This window comes from Dendrobates tinctorius, unplaced genomic scaffold (assembly GCF_039654945.1).
Source record: "Dendrobates tinctorius isolate UK_male_01 unplaced genomic scaffold, ASM3965494v1 ptg000065l, whole genome shotgun sequence".
Classification (NCBI taxonomy): domain Eukaryota; kingdom Metazoa; phylum Chordata; class Amphibia; order Anura; family Dendrobatidae; genus Dendrobates; species Dendrobates tinctorius.
Window position 1 is genome coordinate 2,699,146 of NW_027361733.1, and position 25,069 is coordinate 2,724,214.

Here is a 25,069-nt window from a genome sequence, read left to right on the forward strand (position 1 = left end):
ACTATGTATGGAGGGTCTTGTATGAGGAGTAGGAACAGACTGTGTATGAAGGGTCTTGTATGAAGAGTAGAGGACTATGTATGGAGGGTCTTGTATGAGGAGTAGGAACAGACTGTGTATGAAGAGTCTTGTATGAAGAGTAGTGGACTATGTATGGAGGGTCTTGTATGAGGAGTAGGAACAGACTGTGTATGAAGGGTCTTGTATGAAGAGTAGAGGACTATGTATGGAGGGTCTTGTATGAGGAGTAGGAACAGACTGTGTATGAAGAGTCTTGTATGAAGAGTAGAGGACTATGTATGGAGGGTCTTGTATGAGGAGTAGGAACAGACTGTGTATGAAGGGTCTTGTATTAAGAGTAGAGGACTATGTATGGAGGGTCTTGTATGAGGAGTAGGAACAGACTGTGTATGAAGAGTCTTGTATGAAGAGTAGTGGACTATGTATGGAGGGTCTTGTATGAGGAGTAGGAACAGACTGTGTATGAAGGGTCTTGTATGAAGAGTAGAGGACTATGTATGGAGGGTCTTGTATGAGGAGTAGGAACAGACTGTGTATGAAGAGTCTTGTATGAAGAGTAGAGGACTATGTATGGAGGGTCTTGTATGAGGAGTAGGAACAGACTGTGTATGAAGGGTTTTGCATGAGGAGAATGAGCAGACTATGTACGGAGGGTCTTGTACAAAGAGTAGGAGCAGACTGTACATAAGGGGTCTATACTGAGTATGGGGGCTTCAATCAAGAGTAGGAGGAGACTGTGTTTGACGGGTCTTGCATGAATAGCAGGAGCAGACTATTTCTGAGGAGTCTTAATAATAATAATAATAATAATATTTATTTTTATATAGCGCTAACATATTCCGCAGCGCTTTACAGTTTGCACACATCATCATCATCACTGTCCCCGATGGGGGTCACAATCTAAATTCTATCAAGAGCATGAGGAGACTAACTATGAAGGGTTTTGTATCAATAATAAGTGTAGATTGTGTACGAGGGGTTTTGTGTGAAGAGCAGTAGCAGACTTTGTACGAAAGATCTTGTGTGAAAAGCAGAAGCAGGCTGCGTTTGAAGGGGAATGTACAAAACGGAGGGTCAGGCTGTGTATACTGTATGAAGAGAAGGAGCAAACTGTACGAGAGAATTTAAATGAACAGTGGGGTAAACTGTATTATGAGGACTATATAAAGGCCAGAAGCAGAATGTCAATCAGATCTGTATAGCGAGCATACTGCTCCTTCTCGTCACACTTTTCTCATAACAGAGTATATTAACTAAACCCCAGACATAAGTTAAATGTGGGGAGACAAAGAAGAGATCAAAAAAATTACACACCCCCGGAAGAAGCTGGCAGCGAAAAGTGCGATGGGGTGATGGGATGCCGAGCACTCCTCCGGTGGCTGACTTATAGCTCATAGGTAGTAATTATTTACTCCATTTACCCTTTGACAAGTTTGGTACCTGTCTGACAGCACTGCATTATTGTAGCTACTACTATTGGTTATTTTTCTATTCAGCCTTTTCCTGTCCTCATATAATGAAATACGTAATATATTTTCTTGTCCCTATCGCATAGGGAGGGCGGTAATGTCACGATGGGGGCAGGCTTTGCAGCGTTGACAATCTCTCCCACCTATCCACTCTCTTGTGGTACGGCGTATAGTGTGTGGTGCGTACTGCATATACAGTATGTGTGTTGTGTTCGGCGTATACATTGTGTGCGTGTGTGTGTGTGTGTGTTGCGTACGGCATATACAGTGTGTGTGTACAGCGTATACAGTGTGTGTGTGTGCGTACAGCGTATACAGTGTGTGTGTGTGTGCGTGCAGCGTATACAGTGTGTGCGTACAGTGTGTGTACAGCGTATACAGTGTGTGCGTACAGTGTGTGCGTACAGTGTGTGTACAGCGTATACAGTGTGTGCGTACAGTGTGTGTACAGCGTATACAGTGTGTGCGTACAGTGTGTGTACAGCGTATACAGTGTGTGCGTACAGTGTGTGTACAGCGTATACAGTGTGTGCGTACAGTGTGTGTACAGCGTATACAGTGTGTGCGTACGGCGTATACAGTGTGTGTGGTGCGTACCGCATATAGTGTGTGTGTGATGCGTACGGCGTATAGTGTGTGTACGGCGTATACAGTGTGTGTGTGCGTACTGCATATACAGTGTGTGTGGTGCATACGGCGTATAGTGTGTGCGTGTGTATGATGCGTACGGCGTATAGTGTATATGTGTACGGCGTATACAGTGTGTGTGGGGGGCATACGGCGTATACAGTGTGTGTGTTGCGTACGGTGTATAGTGTGTGATGCGTACGGCGTATAGTGTGTGTACAGCGTATACAGTGTGTGTGTACAGCATATACAGTGTGTGTGTGGTGCATACGGCGTATACAGTGTGTGGTGCGTACGGTGTATAGTGTGTGATGCGTACGGCGTATAGTGTGTGTGTGTGTGTGTGTGTGTGTCGGTGTTCCACTGGTGGTAGCACGCAAGAGGCTGGTACCACCAGCAGTTTCCATATTGAGACACCCATCACTAGGTTGTCCCAATATGGCGGTCGGTGAACTTCCGCCGTTTGGAATTCTGGGATTCAGACACATCTGGACAGAACAGGATGTGAAGACATTACAAGGTAAGTATATATTAGATGGTGTACTTGTTTATTATGATTGACACCACAGTGAGGATGTTTTTTGGAGGATAATAACCATGTTCTGTGCCATTTGTAAAGTTTAATTATTTTGTTATTTGGCTAAGGGGAGTTAATGAAATTTTTCACCCCCCATAACCATTTGCTATTCAGGACATTACTTTTTCCTCCTCCATTGTTTGGCGTGCCTTTACAGCATTTTGCTTTTTTATTATATGTTTTTACTATATACTGTATTTAATAACATTGATTAAGTTTCATTTAATTTTTTGGATCTCTTCTTTGTCTCCCCACATTTACCTTATGTTTGGGGTTTTGTTGATATATCTATTATGAAGTTCCTCTCTTACCATGGACATTTTTCTGATTTAACCCCTTAACGACCTCCGATACGCCTTTTAACGGTAGCAGTTAAGGGTACTTATGCCTCAGCGCCGCTTTTTAATGGCGCTGAGAAATAAGTGTATAGAGCCCCCAAAGGTCAGAATTTCTCGGCTACAGGGGGTAGCTGAGACCCCAGAGAACATGAATTGGGTCGGTGTTTACCGACCCCAGTGTTGTGGTCGCTGTTATTAACGGAATAACAGAGACCTCAAAAAAAAAAAAAGTCCTATTTCCCATTTAATTTCACTCTCCTCTGATATGATCACACATCAGAGGAGAGAGAAATGGGGTCCCCCGATCGCCCCCGGATACCTCCAGAGACCCTGCAACCCCCTGTGAAGTCCCCCAGGCCACCGGCGTCTTCTTCCAGAAAGAAATTGGCGGGTGCATGCGCAGTACGCCCACAGAGATCTGCCGGCCGGCACCCGGAAACAATAGGACATTTTTCCTATTGGTTCATTTTTGATCACTCTGATTGATCACTGTGATAGGGTCTAAGTAAAAAAAATAGTAAATCATACTCTCCTTTATTACCCCCTAAGGTAAAGGTAATAAAATATAAAAAATGTATTTATTTCCATTTTTTTATTAGGGTTTGAGTTGGGGCTAAAGTTAGGGCTGTGGTTATGGTTGGGACTAGGATTAGTGAGTTTGTGGTTAGGGTTGGGATTAAGGTTAGGGTTATGGGTAGGGTTGGGATTAGGGTTAGGGGTGTGTTGGGGTTAGGATTGGAGTTAGAATTGGGGGGGTTCCACTGTTAGGCACATCAGGGCGTCTCCAAACGCAACATGGTGCCACCATTGATTACAGTTAATTTTGTGTTCAAAAAGTCAAATGGTGCTCCCTCCCTTCTGAGTCCTGCCATGCACCCAAACAGTGGCTATCCCCCATATATGGAGTATCGACACACTCAGGCGAAATTGCACAACAAATTTTGTGGTCCATTTTTTCCCGAATCCCTTGTGAAAATAAAAAAAATAAGTTCCAAAGTAAATTTTTTTGTGAAAAAAGTAAAATGTTAATTTTTTCCTTCCACACTGCTTTAGTTCTCGTGAAGCACCTGAAAGGTTAATAAACTTCATGAATGTGCTTTTGTGCACCTTGAGGGGTGTAGTTTTTAGAATGGTGTCACTTTTGGGTATTTTTCCCTAAAAAAATGGTTTTGTAAATTTTGTTAGAAAAATGAGAAATCGATGGTCAACTTTTAACCCTTATAATGTCCTAACAAAAAAAAATTATGTTTCCAAAATTATGCTGATGTTAAGTTGACACGTGGGAAATGTTATTTATTAACTACTTTGTGTGACACCAATCTCTTTATTTAAGGGTACAAAAATTAAAAGCTGGAAAATTGCAAAATTTTCAAAATTTTTGCCAAATTTCTGTTTTTTTCTTAAATAAAGAATCAGTTGGATCCGCTGAAGCGTTCCAGAGTTATTACCTCAAAGTGACAGTGGTCAGAACTGTAAAAACTGGCTTGGTAATTAAGTACCAAATTGGCTCTATCACTAAGGGGTTAATCATAACAGAGCATGTATAAAGTATGTAAGAAAAAGACTGTGGATGAGAAGTAGTCTGTGTGAGGAGCAGGTGTAGTCTGTGTGAGGAGCGGAAGTAGTCTGTGTGAGGAGCGGGAGTAGTCTGTGTGAGGAGCATGAGTAGTCTGTGTGAGGAGCGGGAGTAGTCTGTGTGAGGAGCGGGAGTAGTCTGTGTGAGGAGCGGGAGTAGTCTGTGTGAGGAGCGGGAGTAGTCTGTGTGAGGAGCGGGAGTAGTCTGTGTGAGGAGCGGGAGTAGTCTGTGTGAGGAGCGGGAGTAGTCTGTGTGAGGAGCGGGAGTAGTCTGTGTGAGGAGCGGGAGTAGTCTGTGTGAGGAGCGGGAGTAGTCTGTGTGAGGAGCGGGAGTAGTCTGTGTGAGGAGCGGGAGTAGTCTGTGTGAGGAGCGGGAGTAGTCTGTGTGAGGAGCGGGAGTAGTCTGTGTGAGGAGCGGGAGTAGTCTGTGTGAGGAGCGGGAGTAGTCTGTGTGAGGAGCGGGAGTAGTCTGTGTGAGGAGCGGGAGTAGTCTGTGTGAGAAGCGGGAGTAGTCTGTGTGAGGAGCGGGAGTAGTCTGTGTGAGGAGCGGGAGTAGTCTGTGTGAGGAGCGGGAGTAGTCTGTGTGAGGAGCGGGAGTAGTCTGTGTGAGGAGCGGGAGTAGTCTGTGTGAGGAGCGGGAGTAGTCTGTGTGAGGAGCGGGAGTAGTCTGTGTGAGGAGCGGGAGTAGTCTGTGTGAGGAGCGGGAGTAGTCTGTGTGAGGAGCGGGAGTAGTCTGTGTGAGGAGCGGGAGTAGTCTGTGTGAGGAGCGGGAGTAGTCTGTGTGAGGAGCGGGAGTAGCCTCTGTGAGGTCTGAAATATATGCCAAGGCAGACTGAGGGTTATTTGATGAGCAGAAGTAGATTGTGTGAGGTCTGTAACCAGAGCAGGACCTGGTGTGTATGAGGAACGTATGAATTGCAATAGTGCACTGAGGTCTGTATGGAGAGTATTATATGAAGAACTGTAGCAACCAGTGTATGACAGGTCACATATGGAGACATCGGTCAGGCTATGTATGAGGGGTCTGTCAGATCGTAGCATGGAGATCACATCACTCGTGTCAGTAAAACCTACTTGGTCAGGACAATGGAGACGGCGTCATTTAGGATGCTCTCTCCAAACACCAACATGTTCAGCACAGGATCCACATTCAGAGCGTTAAATATGGCGATTGTTGCAACGGGATCCACAGCAGAGATTAGTGATCCAAAGGCAAAGCTGGCAGAAAAATGGCAGGGTAACACGTTAGTCTCCCTCTCAAGCCACCCAAATTCCACTTCCCAGACCCGTCGACCTTATTTCAAGACACACAGAGTAAGACACCGTCCTGTTCTGTCTTTTACAATATAGCTGTGAACTACGTGTGGATATAAACTTGTTGGTATGTTTGTGCGCATGCATGTTAGCATATATGACTTTTTGTAGCCATTTTGTGAAACCAGTCACTTTTTGATTCTTCCATGAATGGACCGATGTGAAGGCTTTTTTAATGCGTGCCAAGTTCTTATTTTTTTATTGATTCCATTTCGGGGTACATATAATGTTCTGATCGCTTTTTACTGCAATTTTTTGTGGGACGTGCGGAATCAAGAAAATGAATTCTAGCGTTACGAATGTCTTCTTATCAATTTTGGCATTATCCGTATAGGATAAATATTTAGAAATGTTATTAGCTTATGACAAGTATGGCATACCATAATATTTACATTTTACCATTTAATTTTTGGAAAAAGGTTGTTCGATTTAAGATTTTATATATTTTTTCTCAATATGTAGGAAAAAAAATTAAAGTGATTTTTACTTTTTATTAGAAATTTAAAGGGACTTGCATTTGTGATATTACTGTGAGAGATTGAGGATTAATGAAACCCAGTTACAGCCTGGGCTTCCCAGTTCATACATGGCAGACACACATAGGCCGCCAGTAGCCGTAATAACTGATCAGCTCCCCACAATCGCGTTGTTTAGGAGCCAATGGTCTTCTAAAGTGATGACTGCCATGGTTGAAAGCCTTTTAAATTCCGCTGTCATGTTTGACAGTGGCATGTATTAGGTTAAACTAACGTGAGCGGCGCTATCTAGCTACGAAACAGAGTCGGCATTTGCACTAAATGGAGTGGGATCAGCTCCATATAATGATGGCGCACGGCTTCCATACATATACGAATGCCATCTTCAAAGAGGTTAAGCATTAGCTATGGGCAGATATTTGCCTTTGTAAATCCTTTTTAGGGTATTTATATTAGTGTGTATGTACAGCTTAGTGAATAAGATTCAACGCCAGGCAAACATTATGCAATCGCCACAATTAGAGGATGTTCACTCAGATATATAAATCACCGATATGACGCAAATATAGCGGTTTCATAGCTGGACTGTCTGTTTTTATCTCATATAACTCATATTAAGGAAAGTAAATGATTTTTATTCATGGAGCATATTTTTTTTCAGAACCAATAGAGGGAAAAAATGAAATAATGATCAAAAATAATTAAAAAGAAAATATTTAAAAAATATCACATCATTGCTCGAACTCGAGATTTCATGAAAAATTAAAGTCATGGGCTCCACTAATAAAACAATAATGGATTCTGTCACACTGAACCCATGATTCTTAAGCAGTTGACAGAACAAGCCTGTACTGTTAGCACTCTTATCATGGACTAATTCTATTAAAGGGAATAAGCATGAAATTTGAGAGCAGCATGATGTAGAGACAGAGACCCTGATACCAGGGATGTATCCCTTAACCCCATCATGACTGGAGCTTTTTTTGGTTTTGTGTTTTCGTTTTTCTCTCCCCACCTTCCAAGAGCCATAACTTTAATTTTTCCGTCGATATGGCCAAATGAGGGTTTATTTTTTGTGGGACGAGTTGTACTTTTGAACGACACCATTGGCTTTACCACGTCGTGTACTTGAAAACGGGAAAAAAAAATTCCAAGTGCGATGAAATCACAAAAAAAAGTGCAATCCCACACTAGATTTTTTGCTAGGTTCACTAAATGCTAAAACTGACCTGGCATTATAATTCTCCAGGTCATTACAAGTTCATAGACACCAAACATGTCTAGGTTCTTTTTTATCCAAGTGGTGAAAAAAAACAGGATTTTGGTTGCTTACCGTAAAATCTGTTTCGCAGAGTCTTCATTGGGGGACACAGGAACCGTGGGTGTGTGCTGCTGTCACTAGGAGGTTGACACTATGCATGAAAAAATGTTATCTCCACCTACACAGTATACACCCCTCCGACCGGCTGTAGGACAATCAGTTAGTGAAAAAGCAGTAGGAGGAGACATTATCATGTAAGTCATCATATATTCATTACACGTAATAAAATCATGGGAGGGCGCTGTGTCCCCCAATGAAGACTCTGAGAAACAGATTTTACGGTAAGCAACCAAAATCCTGTTTTCTCTTTCGTCTCATTGGGGGACACAGGAACCGTGGGACGTCCAAAAGCAGTCCCTGGGGTGGGAAAACACAGAAACTTCCTTCAGGTCGGAGAATTCACCACTGCTGCCTGCAAGATTCTTCTGCCTAGGCTGGCGTCCGCTGAAGCATAGGTATGGACCTTATAGAACCTTGAAAAGGTAAGCACGAACGACCATGTGGCAGCCTTGCACAACTGCATGGCTGATGCCCTGTTGTGTACCGCCCAGGAGGCGCCCACCGCCCGGGTTGAATTTGCCTTGACCCCAGCAGGGGACACCCTGTCCTTTACCCGGTAGGCTTCCAGAATTGCCATTCTGATCCAGCGGGCAATTGTTGCCTTAGAAGCCGGCAGGCCTCTTCTCACCCCATTGGGGATAACAAAGAGCGAGTCCGCCTTCCTGAAAGGAGCGGTCCTGGCCAGATAGATCCTTATCGCCCTGACCAGGTCTAGCTTATTCAAAGAACGCTCCAGAGGATGGGTTGGAGCAGGACAAAATGACGGAAGGATTATATCCTCGTTCAGGTGGAAGGCCGATACCACCTTGGGAAGAAAGTTAGGAGGAGTCCGCAAAACAACCTTGTCCTGGTGCATAATTAGGAATGGAGGACGACAGGACAATGCCGCTAATTCTGAAACCCGCCTAATAGAGGTGATGGCTACGGGAAATACCACCTTCCAGGACAACAAAGACATGGGAGCTTCCTGTAGGTTTTCAAAGGGTGAACCTGTCAAGGCTTCCAAGACCAAGTTAAGATCCCATGGAGCCACAGGGGATCTGTAAGGAGGGGCCGCATGTGCCACTCCTTGCAGAAAGGTCTTAACCTGTAAGCGGGAGGCCAAATTCTTTTGAAAAAGAATAGAGAGAGAGCAGATACCTGGCCTTTCAAGGAACTTAGGGCCAGACCCCGCCATCTAACCCTGCCTGGAGAAAAACTAGGACAGATGGCTGGGAACAGGGCATAGATGTGACATGATTAGACTCACATCAGCCAAAATAGGCCTTCCAGGCTCGATAATAGACCCTGGAAGAGGAAGGCTTCCTAACCTGGATCACTGTATTAATGACTCGGTCCGAAAAACCCGCTGCTCTCAGTATTGTGGTTTCAACGGCCATGCCGTCAAATTGAGCAACCGAGAATTTGGGTGGTAAAACGGCCCCTGAGCCAGGAGATCTGGTCTGTCAGGGAGTCTCCAGGAGGTGCCTGTGAGAAGATTGATAATTTCTGCGAACCAGGCCCTCCTGGGCTAGTACGGGGCGACCAATATGACCGGCATCCCTTCCGCCTTGATCTTCTTTAGTAGCCTGGGCAGGAGAGGAAGGGGAGGAAACAGGTAAGGGAGTCTGAACTGTGTCCAGGGAATGACCAGCGCATCGACCCCTATTGCTAGAGGATTGCGGTATCTTGAGACAAACTGTTGGACCCTTCTGTTCTGTCGCAATGCCAGGAGGTCCACATCTGGAATCCCCCATAGCTGGCATATCTGATGGAACACTTCCTGGTGTAAGGACCATTCCCCTGCCGCAAGCCCCTCCCGACTGAGGAAGTCGGCGGCCGTGTTGTCTGTGTCGGGAACGTAAACTGCCGAAATTGCGGTTTCTGCCCAGTTGAAGATTCTGGATACCTCGGCCAGTGCCCGGGGACTTCTGGTTCCCCCTTGGTGATTGATGTATGCCACTGCCGTGGCGCTGTCCATTTGAATCCGGACTGGCTGGTTGTTGAGATATCTTTCCCAATGTAGAAGTGCTAGAAAGACCGCCCTCAGTTCTAGAATGTTGATTGATAGTAAGGATTCTTGCCTCGACCATCGTCCCTGGACTGTCAGGTGGCGGAATACCGCACCCCAGCCCAGGAGACTGGCATCTGTAGTTACTACCTGCCAGTGGTCAGGGGGAAAAGGCCGTCCCAGATGAACAAGGGGGGAGGTCAGCCACCACTTGAGAGACTCCCTGGTCTGAATGGAGGGGAGGAAGGGGCGATCCAGCGAAGAGATAGACCAGTCCCACTGAAGGAGGATGTTCCTCTGCAGTATCCTGGAACGAAACAGGGCAAAGGGTATCGCCTCTGAAGCTGCCACCATTCTTCCCAGGACTCTCATGGCAGCGCGAAAGGATAGAAGCCGGAATTTCAACAGAGCGCAAATTCCCTGCTGGAGGGTAGTCCGCTTTCTTTCTGGGAGAAAGACCCTTGAGCGGCGGGTGTCGATTACCATTCCTAAGAATTCTAGGCGTTGTGTTGGCGTTAGGTGAGATTTCTCCCTGTTTATGATCCAACCAAACCGGGAGAGCCTGTTTAAAACTACCGCTAGATTTTCCTGGGCCTGAGCGAAGGAGGGCGCCTTGATGAGAATATCGTCGAGATATGGTACCAATATTATGCCTCTGACCCTTAATATAGCTACCATCACTGCCATAATCTTTGTAAAAATTCTGGGGGCTGTTGCCAGCCCAAATGGCAGGGCCACAAACTGGAAATGCTGCTTTTGGACAGCAAAACGCAGAAACCTCTGATGTCCCTGAAATATGGGGACGTGTAGGTAGGCGTCCCAGATATCTATGGAACATAGGAATTCCTGATCCTCCATAGACGTAATTACCGACCGAGTCGATTCCATCTTGAAATGGCGTAAGCGGACCCATCTGTTTAGCCTTTTGAGGTCTAGTATGGGACGAACTGAGCCATCCTTTTTTGGTATCACAAACAGGTTTGAGTAAAAGCCGGTAAAATGTTCCTGCTCGGGGACAATTACTCCTGCGTTGAGGAGAGAGTCGATTGCCGCAAAAAAACCTAGAGCGTCTTTTGGTGGCTGTGATAGAAAGCAGCGATCTCGCGGAAGCGCGTTGAAGTCTATCTTGCATCCTGTTGATACTGCCTCCATTACCCAGATATCCTCTAATGAATTCTGCCAGACATCTCTGAAGAGGAGAAGGCGGCCTCCTAGTCTGGGAGAGGTACTGGGAAGGGAGTTGGACTCCCTGCTGGTGTCAGGCTGAAGTGGCTCTGCCCGGCCCTGACCTGGTAGCTCTGCTGTTGGAACTGCGGGAATGCCATGAAGGGGTGGCCCGAAATGATACCTTCCTCCTATCTCTCGGTGCTTGCAACCTCTGCGGGCCCTGAGCATAAGTGCTTGTCGCTGGGGTACGGCGAAAGGGCTGAGCCCCACGTTTGAAACATATCGACGAGATTTGGCCTGAGGAAGAAGGGAGCTTGTACCCCCCGTTGCATCCTTAATGATTTGATCTAACATTGACCCAAAGAGCCGGATGCCCTGAAATGGCAGATTGGTCAGTGATTTCTCTGAGGACAAATCAGCCTGCCAAGCCTTTAGCCAGATCGTCCGTCGGACGGCTACCATGTTACTGGATGCTTGAGCTGCGCAAGACGCAGCATCCAGGGCTGCTGATACCATATTCCTAACAGCATGAGAGATTTGATCTGCGAACGCCACCAGTTCCGCTTGTGGTGCCCTGGCCAATATGCCCTGTCTAAGCTGTTTGGCCCATTCTGTAACAGACTTCGCAATCCAGGCTGAGGCGAAGGCTGGACACAATGTAGCGGCTGCTGCCTCAAAGGCTGATTTTGCCAGGGATTCTATCCTCCTATCATTGGGATCTTATAGGGCTGCCCCACTGGCGAGTGGGAGGACTGTATTGGTAATGGGTCTGGACACTGGTGGGTCCACCGAAGTGGAGGCGGTCCAGTCGGCGGTGAGATCTGGAGGGAAGGGATATAAAATCCCAAAACGATTCCCTCTCTGAAACCATCTGGTTGGGTTTTCCCTTTCCCTGGGCAACACTTCCTCAAAATCCTTGTGGGAGGCAAAGACCCTAGAGGGGGACTTATGATGATTAAATGAAAAACCCTGATCATTAGGTTTTGATGTGGTGTTCCCAATGTTAAAAGTCTCATTGACTGCGACAATGAGGCCCTGAACCATATCCTTGACCTGGGACTATTCTGGCCCGTACTCAGAACCCTCCTCTGAGTGTGTCTCTGATAATGCCTCGCCTGATTCCGGGGATGAGGACCGGGAGGAGGCAGACGGCCAGAGGAATTCTGGCGGTGAGATGGAGTGAGAAGGGGACCTGGGTTGGTGGTCCTGTCTAAACCTTTTACGCCCTCTAGAAGGCCCAAAAGGAGCCTCCTTTTGTGCTCCTGTGTCCACTGGAGTAAGAAGTGGCAATCTGTTAAGCACCGTTACCAAGGTCTGTGATACCTTGGTAAGGTCGGCCACGGACTTAGATAAGAAAGAGGCACATCCTGGACACTCGCTGTCTCCCGTGGTGATGGATGGCCCCTGGGCGGCAGGCAAGCTGGCTTCCTCTTGCTCCAGGGGTAATGTGTGAGCTCTGACCGGCAAAGCGAGGGGGCTGCACCTGTTTTCTAGCATAGGTGAAACCGTAGGTCTGCTGCAATCTGAGCAGAGTGGCGACGACTGACCTGAAGGAAGCCTGACATTGCATTTGGTACATACAAAATATATGACCAAGGTCACTGAAGCGGATGAGGAGGAGGAGCGGGACTGCTCTCCCTTGGGCATACTGACAGGTTTTACCTGGTGCCGTCGGGGGTAGAGAGCGGAGTGAGGGAGTGCAGTACTCACACCCACGACCTGTGTCCCCGACGCAGCTGTCGCCCGAAGGCTGATGAGAGCGAGGTCAACAGCCCTGACGCTGCCTAGAAGCCTTATGAAATCACCGCCCGGAAGTGGAGGGCAGAGCCCTGCTCTGGCCTCCTGGAGCACCAAGATGGCGCTGGTACAAGAAGAAGAAGCCGGAATCTGGCGTCGGCCGTGCTGGACTCCTGCTGGAGCCCAGGGCCATAACGCTACCACGGGAGGAGGCTGGAACCGGTGCTTGAAAGTAAGTGTTGGCTCTTACACTAAGTATAGAGCCATGGGCTGCAAGCCAGATGCTGATTACAGAGGTCACATTCAGCCAGAGCGGCTGGTGAGCAGATCATACAACACTGCAGCCTCTTACCTCCAGTTCACCCCGTAACAGGGGTCGGTTTACCTGCATGAAAAGATTGCTGTCCCAAACCTTTTCTGCAGGGTGTCTCTCTCGATCATCAGGCTCTGGTGGGCGAGTGATGGGAGACGAAGGTCAGGACCAGGAGCTGCCACCTGAACACGAGTCCTGTGTTAGGGGAAAGGGTCCTGCCCGCGGGATTCATGAGGATACGGGGTGGCAGTACACGCCGTACTCATAATCCCGGTGTGGGAATACAGATGTAGCATATCTACTCTGTATCCCTCCATGGTTACCTGAAAAGGAACGACGCACATTGAGGTAGGCATGGGTCTGCGAGAGACCTCTGTCCACCTCCTGCTGACACTAAGCAAAACTGATTGTCCTACAGCCAGTCGGAGGGGTGTATACTGCGGAGGCGGAGTTAACATTTTTTTCATGCACAGTGTCAACCTCCTAGTGACAGCAGCACACACCCACGGTTCCTGTGACCCCCAATGAGACGAAAGAGAAAAATTCCAAATTTGCTAAAAAAAAAAAAAAATAAATAATAAGAATTGATCGCCTGTTATTGCATTTTAATGCAATGTTGCAGCGACCAAAAAAAGTAATTCTGGCATTTCGATTTTTTTATCACTACGCCGTTTAGTGATCAGGTTAATCTTTTTTTTATTCATAGAACGGGCGATTCCGAACGCGGCGATACCAAGCATGTGTAGGTTTGGGGTTTTTTTTTATTGTTTTATTTTGAATGGGGCGAAAGGGGGGTGATTTAAACTTTTAGATTTTTTTTTGTTTTTTAAAACTATTTTTCTTTAACTTTTGGTGTGCTTCAATAGCCTCCATGGGAGGCTAGAAACTGCCACAACTTGATTGGCTCTGCTACATATAGGCGATGACCAGACCGCCTATATGTAGCTGAACTACTGCACTACTATAAGCGCTGACCACAGGGTGGCGCTCATAGCAATCCGGCATCAACAACCATAGAGGTCTCAAGGAGACCTCTGGTTGTTATGCCTACGAACTGATGACCCCCGATCACGTGACAGGGGTCCGCGGAGCGCGTATTTCCTTCCCGATGGCCAGAAGCGCGCGTTAAATGCTGTTGTCAGCTGCATTTAAATAGCTAATAGGCGTGGGTGGATCACGATTCCACCAGCACCTACTGCGGGAACATGTCAGCTGTTCAAAACAGTTGACATGTCCCGGCTTTGATGCGGGCTCACCGGCAGAGCCCTCGTCAAAGCGGGGGTACTGCCATTGGATGTACTATCCAGTCAGATGGCAGTTAGGGGTTAATATACTGGGTTCAGCAGTTGTGAGCGGCGTTGAAATCATCCCCGACGGTCAGAGAACCGCGGGTCCCAAACCGTCAAAATTTTGACAGCGTGAGTGCTCAGCTGTGATCGGAGGTATAAAGTTTACCTTCGGTCACTGGTGTTAGCTGTCCGCTACGGGGCAAGTGGGAAGAGCCAGGCAGAGCACCTCAATTGGCGCATCTAAGGCTAGTTTCAGACTAGCGTTCGGAGGCACAGCGCAGGGCCGCCGCTAAGCTCCTCCCCCGGCCGCGCCTCCTCCGGTCAGCTCCTCCTCTGATCGCATGACGCTGCATGCAATCAGCGTACCCTATAGATAGCGTTGGGTACGCTGATCGCATGCAGTGTCATGCAGAGGAGGAGCTGACCGGAGAAGGCGTGGCCGGGGGCAGAGCTTGGCTGCGCCTCCGAATGCAAATCTGAAAGTAGCTTTATAGATGTGCCTTTTCTTGGCAGCTGTGAGCTGCTATTTTTAGGCTGGGGGGTGCCCGATATCCATGGCCCCTTACCAGCCTGAGCATACCAGCCACCAGCTGTCTGCTTTAGCTGTTTGTCAAAAATTGGGGGGAACCCCACACCGTTTTTTTTATATTATTTATTTAAATAATACAAAAAACACCGTGGGGACCCCTCTATTCTTGATAACAAGCCTTGCTGAAGCTGATAGCTGAGGGTTGCAGCCCCCAGCTGTGAGTTTTGCCTGATTATCATAAATACAGGAGAATCCACTCCGTTTTTTTTAAATTACTTATTTACAGCGCATGAGCTGGCTAATGAATATACCCATTAACAGCTCCTGCTCTCGCTGTTATTAGCGGCAGCAGGTGTCGGATGATGGGAGCTGTGGTCCCATCAGCTGACACCAAGGACGAGAGGTAAACTTTATACCTCCGATCACAGCTGAGCGCTCAAGCTGTCTTTTTACAGCGTGGGAACCGCGGCTTTCTGACCGGCGGGGATGATTTTACAGCCGATCAGAAGGGGTGTTTGCCATGCTGCCATGCACATGATAGCGTGGTTAACACTGGATGTTCAGCCACCCCATTCAAGTGAATGGGGTCCGGGTTCAAGTACTATTTTGGTACCCGAACCTGAACTTTTTGTAACCGTTCAGCCGAACCCCACGGACCCGAACATCCAGGTGTCTGCCCATCTCTACTCAAGTTTTTAATTTTCAAAAGGGATAATAGGAGAAAATGGATACAATTTGTTACGCAATTTCTACTTAGTATGCCAATACCCCATATGTGGTCTAAAACTGCTTTTGAGGCACAGTGGAAAGCTCAGCCATATTGTAGTTCAGATTTTGCTGGAATTGTTTGAGGGTGCCATGTCACAGTGGCAGAGCTCCTGAGGTCCCAGAACAGCAGAAACCCCCCCATAAGTGACCTCATTTTAGAAACTACACCTCTCAATGAGTTCATCTAGGGGTGCAGTAAGCATGTTGGTATCACAGGTGTCTCACAGAATTTTATAGCATTGGGCAGTAAAGAAAGAATAAATACATTTTTACTACTAAAATGTTGTTTTAGCCCCAAATTTTTCATTTTTTATAAGGGTTAGTAGGAAAAACTGGACCTCTCAGTTTTTTATGCAATTTATCCTGAGTGCGCCAATATCCTACATGTAAATCGGGAGCTACTTTTCATTCACAGTGGAAAGCTCAGAAGGGAAGGAGTGCTATATTGTAGTGCAGATTTGCGGGTGCCATGACCCACTGGGAGAGCCCCTGAGGTGCCAGAACAGAAGAACTCCTCATAAGTGACTACATTTTACAAACTTCACCTCTCAATCAATTCATCTAAGGGTGCAGTGATCATATTGACATTACCAGGGTATCATAGAATTTGTACCATTGCGAAGGGAAGAAAAATTATTACTTTTTTTACCACCAAACATTTGTTTTATCCCCATACTTTCGATTTTCACATGGCAAAATGAATAAAACTGACAACAAAATTTGTCACCCAATTTCTGCTGAACATGGAAATACCCCAAATGTGGCTGTACAGTACTTCTTAGCCCCACGGCAATACTTGGGAGGGAACGAGCTCTATTTTGCTCTTGGAGAACAAATTATGGTAGAATAGTTTGCAAACTCCATCTACAAAGCCCTTAAGTGCAAGAAGAGCAGTATACCCCCCTCAAGTGGCCCCATTTTCGAAATTATACCCCTATGGGAATTTATCTACAAGTGTAGTGATGATTTTGACTCTAAGGGTGTGTTCCAGAAACAAGCAGTAGTGGATGTTGCTGAGTAAAAATTGCAAATCTGCCATTGTAGTGCCCAGTACATTATGTCTAGCTCGTGCTTCTGGAAACATGGACTCCGTAAATTAGGCGGGCTCTCATCGCTACAGAAATGCCAAACATGTGGACCCTAAATGTGGTTTAGGCACACTGTGGTGCTCAGAAGGGAGGGGGCATTTGCTGGATTTCTTTTTTGGGGGGAACCATAGAGCTTTTCCAGAGCCTTTGTGCTATGAGTAATGTGGAAGCCCCTATATTTCCACTAAGAGATGACGGAAGTGAGAGGGGACTTGCTTTTTTTGTGGATTGAGCATAAGCTTTTGTTGTGAACTTTTTACATAACATTTTGGATCACGTTTATCCAAAGCGCTACGCTGAGCACTTACATTGGAGTTTCCATCAAACTCTCCAAATGATGTGATTCAGATGAAACCCCCTGCAGATCCAATCACTATAATGAGGCAGCAGTGTTATTCTTTACTCCATCAGGCCTCTGTTCAGCTGTGTTCTTTTTCAGAGATGCACAAAACTGTGGTCTGACGCGCTTTTATGCATGCCTAAAAAGACGGGCACTGCTGGATCATAGGACAGACGGCATCCACAGTGTCTCTGTCTGCCTCATTATAGGGGACCTTCTACTGGGGGTTCTGTCTGAATCAGGTATTTTTTGATCACTTTCTATTCAGATAAAAAAATAATTGTTTTTGCATTGCTGTATTGCAAGAGCTATAACTTTTTCATTTCTCCACTGACAGACCTGTATGGCGGCTTGTTTTTTGCAGGACAAGAAGGCGTTTTCAGGGATACCATGTTTATTTCCATTTGACTTTTTGATCGCATTTTATTGCCTAATTGAATTGCTTTAAATAGATTAGGTGTAATACTATAGATTAGGCACATACAATGAGAAACAAAATAGATAATTACATGTTGCTGAATCAACAAATATACGATAGAAATAAAAAGAGAGCATGATTGACAGGCTAACTCGTGTAGTATTCACATTGGCAGGAAAGCAGCGCTAAAAAGTATGTCTCCGGGGGGGCGTGGCTATGTAGTGGCCGGGAGAGGACGTGTTCAGGGAGAGCTCCTCACATCCTGACTCTATCCTGGTAGCGGACCGGTGGTGCCGCGGTGGACTTACCGGTATCAGACCCCCTGACCTGTGGTGCATCTCGGGGCCCCCGCGGGAGACCGAATTTCGGTGGTCTGACGGCGGTGGAGGCTGGGGCGGCCGGTGGGGCCTGCACGGGGCGGTGGCCATTTTCAGAAGCGAGCGCTCTCTCTAGCTGTGAGAGACGCGGCGCTGGCTCCCTCCTTGCAGCGCTGAACAGAACCGTGAGCACATATCCTGAGGAAATGAAGGGGAGTAACGGTGAGTGCTCTGGAAGATTGGGCCCCGCACTCCCCTCTGCTAAATCGCCCACCGAGTCGGTGCTATTACTCCAGGGTCCTCTAGACTCGTCCCTGGTTGCTGTCTCTGCGGGCACTGCGGATTCCCCCCCAGCAATAGGGCTTCTTGGTCACTCCTCAGAGCCGGGTTCCATTCTCCTGTGTGGCCCTTCTGCTTTGTGCCGCCCTTGGGACGCTTAGCACATTATAACTCTGCTGTGCATAACCTGGACCTGGGGGTCTCCTGGACACACTATTTCTGTTACCCAGCTGTGCCATATTGCTATTGAGAATGAACCGCTCCAAGGGGGCAGGAGCAGCTGAAAAATTGAAAGAATTTGCTAGACCTGACCACTCTGATACTAACCGGTCGCTCAGACATGGCCTCTGGGAAGGCCCCTGGGCCGGACGGGTTCCCTATTGAATTGTATAGAAAATACCGGGACATATTAACATCACTTTTGAAAAAGGTATTTCAGGGAATATGGGAGGGGGAATCTATGCCTGAATCCTTTTACGAGGCCAATATCATAGTGCTTAGGAAGGAGGGGAAGGACCCTTTGGAATGTGGATCCTATCGTCCCATATTGTTAGTAAATGTGGACTATAAAATCTTTACTAAGATCCTAGCCACCAGATTAAATTAGATTATACTGAACCTTATACATCCTGATCAGACGGGCTTTATGCCTGGTAAGAACACTTCAATTAATATCAGAAGAGTCCAGTCAATAGTTCAAAATAGTTCCCTAATGCCAGACAACAAATGGGCACAAGCATCGTTAGATGCTGCCAAGGCTTTTGACTCTCTTGAGTGGCCTTTCCTCTCCGCATGCCTACAGAGGTATGGCTTCGGTGATAAGTTCATAAAATGGGTTAAAACACTATATATGAAGCCCGACGCCCGTATTATTGTGAACAATTCCATATCTGAGTCCTTTTCATTACATAGGGGAACCCGTCAGGTGTGCCCCTTTCCCCGGCCCTCTTCACCCTTGCAATTGAGGCATTGGCAATACGTATAAGGTCTTCCCCTGGCATTAGGGGTATAGATATAGCGGGTCGGGTGGATACCATAGGTTTATATGCAGATGATATGGTGATATTTATGGATGAGGCGGAGGAAACTTTGCCTCAAGTGATTGCCACCATAGACAGATTCAGTAAATATTCGGGTTTATATATAAATTGGGAGAAGTCTGCCCTACTACCCCTATCCCATACCCCGACTTGAGGCTCTTTCCTCGCTGTCTATGGTATCTAGTTTTAAATACTTAGGTGTTCATATATCCCATAACAGCACGCTCGACTTACAACTTAATATCTACCCATTGCTGGAACTGGTTAGAGTTAAATTTGCAACATGGAGCAAATTACCGTTGTCTGTGGACGGACGCATCAACCTGATTAAAATGATATTACTTCCCAAACTCAGCTATTCCCTTCAGCACAGTGCTGTAATGGTACCTAAGTCCTTTTTTGTGAATCTTAATTCCCAGGTCACATCTTTTATATGGGGAAAAACCAGACCCAAACTTAAATTGTCCACTCTACAAAGGCCTAAAAAGGAAGGCGGGGTGGCGCTACTAGATTTCTTTCTATATTATTTGACTGGACAGGCTAAGGCTCTCAGTGAATGGATGCCAGGTAATGATCTCCCTAATTCTGAAAGTCACTTGCTTCACGCTGCGGGAACTGATTGCCCATTGGGTTTCCTGGAGTTGGAGAAGCCTGGTGTCCCTCGTCTACTGCCCCTGCTCCGTCTGGCACGATTAGTATGGAGGCAGATTAAAAAAGTGATTGGATTTCGGGATATCATAGCTGAAATGCCCCTATAGAAAAACGCCTATTTTCCGATATTACTAAATCACCCGTCCACTGACTTTTAGATTCAACATAATGTCTCCCTGATAGGAGAGTTGTACGATCATGGGACTTTAATGTCTTTTGAGCAGGTACAGGCTAAACGTGGTTGTAACGGGGGTCTACCAAGCTGGGGTACCTCTTTCAATACCACCCCGTGTTTTCGGAGGTCCGCTCTGCATTGGCTGGAGTCTGAATGAATTACGCTGGCTGGAATCCCTGGGTTACATGGGCGCATATAAAAGATCACTGCTTCTCCATGTATTTCCAGTCTGACAACACTTTACTCACAGGACACAGAATATATCACACAGATACAGAGGGCCGGCCAATAGAAAAGCGGCAGGCCAGACATGCATTACAAAAGCCGCAGGTGGCCGGAGCCTGCCGATGTTTACTGTGGAAAATACAAAGGTGGGGGGAGGGCAGACAAAAGGGGAATGCCAATGCATTAGGGACATGCATCTCACATAGAACCTATTATCCATACATATAACTGCACAACATATTCTGGGTGCTAAGTGGTTCTGTAACACGTAACAGTGGTGCCCCGAGATCTCAATTTTTCCGTTATCTGCAACTAAGATCTGCTCTTCAGTCGCACATGAGGTGTGTGGGTGTGGGCCGTGTCATTTCATCCCTACCATTTATAGGAATACTTAATTCACAGGGTCACCAGGGCCTTATCTCCTCTTTATATACGTACATGTTGTCAGTGGGAGCAGAGTCTGCCATAAGCTCAGTTAAAGGGAAGTGGGAAAGACTCATCCCTAATACGCAGGGAGAGGAGTGGGAAGAGATCCTGGCGTCCCCGATCGGAGTATCACCATCTATTAATAATAGAATGATACAGTTGTATTTAATAAACCAATCATATTTGACTCCGATACCACTTTTTAAGATGGGTCGAAAAACCAATCATATTTGACTCCGATACCACTTTTTAAGATGGGTCGATTCCAATCATCAGAATGCTTGCGTTGTCATGCACCAGATGCAGACTTTGTCCACATGATATGGCAGTGTCCCACTACCCTACAGTACTGGAAAGAGGTGACGCTATTCTTGTCATCATTGGTGCAAACTCCTGTCCCTCTTGAGCCATGGTCTGCTTGTTTGGGGTGTGGGAGGAGGAGATTTGGGGTCATCATGTTGGGCTATTTCTACGTGAAACGCTGTTCATGGCACGGAAAGTATTGCCACTACAGTGGATGGGCAATTCATGTCCTTCTCTCAGAACCTGGATTGACCTAGTAAATACGATTTTTCCACATGAGCGCACATTATATCAGAACAGGGGATGCCCGGGTAAATTTGAAAAGATCTGGGAGAAGTGGAATTCTTTTTATCTTACATTCTAGGATGGAGACATTGCATGTGAGACACTATGGTGAAGGATAGTAGGCTGCGAATTGGTAAATAGTTGATATAGTTGTAGTCTAGTTTAGGAATTTATAATCGATCTGCATTATCTAAGCGACATGACAGAGGCCTGTGGAATATAATTGATGTACATAGAATCATAGATTCTGTTTATAATATATAGGCCGTTCTTTGTATATGCTTGGGGGATTATGTATGTATTACTCGTATATTAATAAGAGTGTTTCTGCTCTGTATAATGTTCATAACCACGAGCAAATATGTATGCTGTACATTACATCCTTTTCTTGTTTTGAGTTCAATAAACAAATTAAAAAAAAAAAAAAAGTATGTTATGTCTCCGTGTAAAATAGCATTTAGGGTCTATTTAGCACTGTAGTTTGACTGAATTGTTTCAAGTGATATTTGTATCAGAAGCACAACAAATTACAATATACATATTTCAATCCTTTTCTTTCCATTCTATATATACTACTTATGCTAGGTTACTGATGGATATGGCTTTTGAACAAAAAGGTACCAATGTTATTAGTACAGAGATACCATCATCCCGAATCCCTATTGCTACACCATTAGGTTTTTTATAAATCCTTATTTGTTTGTATTGCTACATACGATTAATAAAAGAAGATTTTGGTTACTCACCGTAAAATCTTTTTCTCAGAGCCTTCATTGGGAGACACAAGAAACCATGGGTTTATGCAACTGACACTAGCCAGAAGAAAAGCCTAACTCCACCCCAGCAGGCTATTATCCACCAACTGGCAGAGCTAACCAGTTTGTGGGAAAGGAGATAAAAGATTACCGTAAGATAAACCAAAAATGGCACAAATAAGAGCGGGTGCTGTGTCCCCCATTGAAGGCTCAAAGAAGATCTGATACGCTATGGATAGTGGACAGTGCCAGGGGGTAATCAGTATAGGTAACCGAGGAGCGGTTATGATCGTGGCGCACCAGGTAAATTTTTGCCATAGGAAAAAGACCACTGTATAGCTGTCCATGGAGGTTGGTGAGTCTGACTACCGCAGAGCTTGGATACAGTACCAGATAGTTGATGTATAGTTAATCATTCCGTAGCTGCAGTCAGGGAAGCTGGTGGGTCTGATTCACTAAGAAGGAGGACAGACTTAAAGGCGGTTGTTGGAATGTGTAACATAAAATAACAGTGGTAGGGTAACACATTGCTTCTGATGTTCAATTGCCCATAAAAGCACTGTCTGAATATGACAGGGGTGTGTACTACGTAATCAGGTTACGGCACATCCCTAGTGGTTCTGTGGACTTGTCCCTATGGACAGGCTGTGCATACCTGGGGATTAGCCAAAAAGGGCTCACCTCCAGAGCCCACCTCAAAGCAGGGGATACTGACCGCTGATGTACTATCAGGTCCGCGGTTGGTAAGGGATTAATATTTGTTATATGTCTATTTATTCACTAATTAAAGTGCCACTCCAGCTTTAGCCACGTTCTGGCAATCATAGACTTGCTTTGAGAGCTATCAGAAGCTACGCTCACATGACGGAGCGAAAGCGGGGCGGCACTGAAAAACGATGAAGACGACGGAGGGTGAGTATATGACCAGGGGGCCTTGTGTTTAAAACACCACTTCAGTGGCGAAAACCAAAACGCTGGAGTGATGCTATAATATTTCCCCTATTTTTCTGGGAGTAAGAAATTATGTTTTTTATGAATCTCCAAAAGAAATACAATTTAGTCAATGTAATTTATATAATAAGCAATTCATTCAAACTACATTGCTAAATAGACCCTAAAGGCTATTTAATACGGAGACATGGTTTTAGTGCTGCTTTCCTGCCATGTGAATACTACTAATGCCAATCATGCTCCCTTTTCAGTGATAATGTAGATTTGTTGATGGAGCAACATCTCTAATTTCCCTTCACAATTATCTGTTTTGTTTCACAATGAATGTATTAATGTGCACACCGAGGTGCCTTATCTACAGCATTACATCTAACCGATTTAAAGCAATTATGCATTCAAATGCCGTAGCATCAATTAAATTAGTTATGAACTGAGCACATAGGAACAACCTACAATTTAAACTCCCATGGATGTAATTCTGTCATCATGATTAAGGGTGGAAAAAACAAAAACGCATCAACAGCCGGTTTGATCTCTGACTGCCCAGTGACAGACTGTGCACACGTCATTATCTTGACAAGCCTTTAACTTCTGTGCTGATATAATTCACCAATAAAGAAAATTTTACTCTGGGGAGCTGGATTTTCCTTTAAGTGGATACCAAATAACCCATGATTAGAGGTGGTGCTGTTTCTGAAATTTTGGACAACGCCTTTAAGGGTATGTACACATGGGTCAGACATACCAAGTCTGTCCCTTACGCTATGGAAAAACCTGCAATGGAAATGGAGCGGCTCTACATGTTTTTCATCCGCACTGAAGACTTCCCCCACATTTCAGGAAAAAGTCATGTGGATCAGACCTCATAATCCTTTCCATTGTTTCTCGTCGGGGCCATGCTTTCTATCCAGGATTGGTTAAGCTCTACAAGCGCTTCTCCTTTAGGCCGAGTTCACATTGCTTTATTTCTTACCCGAGATTTGTCTGTTTACTAAGCGGTAAGGAGGAAGTCAGGAGAACTTACTCAATTGTGGCGGTTTAACCATTTTTGCCGGGGCTGTACGTGTGTCTGTATTTCATGGACATGGGCTGAGGTTGCCGGAGAGTGCACCAACAGCAACATTTACATATGTTACCAAGTGACCGCCACGCTTGTGCTTGGCACACACAGTTGTGTATTTACCCCCATGCATCCCATTAACTCCTTAACACCAGCTATATGCTGGCACCATGCCACATCTCATGTTACCATCACATTATCCACATGCCCGAGATTACCTGTCTGTCATCGTTAGCTTGTAAATTACGTCTGCCTGCAGGAAGAGAGAAGACCACAAAATATTAAAAGGAAAGGCTTCTGGTCTGCCACACTAACCACAGACATGTAGACAAAGCTGGCCCCGGACCGCAGGATGCCTCTGAGGAGAAACAGAGCTCAGATGCAGACATACAAAACAGCAGATAATTTTGCTGGATTACACTTGACTCTTTAAAATACAATGGGTAAAAGCCTGCATTCTTCATCTGCAACATTTGTGAGTCTTAGGGGAAAGCGATTAGCTCATGTGACTTTGATGAACTAAGCGAGAAATCTGCATCCATGATGAGTAAAGTAAAGAGGAGGAGTCAAATTTGACTTTTAAGGGCCAGTCAGGGGGCCCATCTGTGTTCTCTATGTCTGGCCATGATGAGGGGTCTATAGAAGGTCTTATGCAACCTTTAGGAGCCAGTCAGGGAGCCTATGTGAGGTGACTATGACCAGCCATGAGGAGAGTTCTAGAGAAGTTCTTATGTGACCTTTAGAAGCTAGTCCAGGTGCCTATCTGGGGTACCAATGACCAGCCATGATGAGAGATCTAGAGACGGTCTTATGTGACCTTTAGACGCTAGGGCTGGGGCCTATGGTGCCTATGACCAGTCATGATGAGGGATCTAGAGAAGGTCTTAGGCTCCCAGACTAGTTCCTAAAAGTCACATATCTGTGGTGCCTATGACCGGCCATGACAAGGGAGCTAGAGAAGGTCTTATGTGACTTTTCAGGGCCAGTCAGGGGGCATATCCAAGGTGTCTATGACTGGATATGATGAGGGTTCTAGAGTTGGTCTTATGAGACCTTTAGGGGCCAGTCAGGGGCTCTCTCCGTGGTGTCTATGATTAGCCATACTGAGGGATCTAGAGCAGACTTGTGTGATATTGTCCAAACTTTCCAGCTTAGTACAGATTCTGGTTTTAGCGAGGATCCCCT

General features: G+C 45.9%; 1 protein-coding gene across 3 annotated transcripts in view; it reads right to left on the reverse strand.

Annotated features, from left to right (window-relative positions):
• The window catches only part of SLC9A8 (solute carrier family 9 member A8), an 89,268-nt gene that overhangs the window by 47,353 nt on the left and 16,846 nt on the right, over positions 1 to 25,069 (reverse strand). For 2 of the 3 annotated variants that reach the window (XM_073580503.1, XM_073580502.1), the window contains exons 7-8: positions 24,103 to 24,137; positions 5,682 to 5,825 (exon numbers count right to left, since the gene is read on the reverse strand). In XM_073580503.1, coding sequence (XP_073436604.1) covers positions 5,682 to 5,825; positions 24,103 to 24,137 — 179 coding nt within the window. The remainder of the gene's footprint in view (positions 1 to 5,681; positions 5,826 to 24,102; positions 24,138 to 25,069) is intronic. The other variant, XM_073580504.1, reaches the window with a different exon arrangement.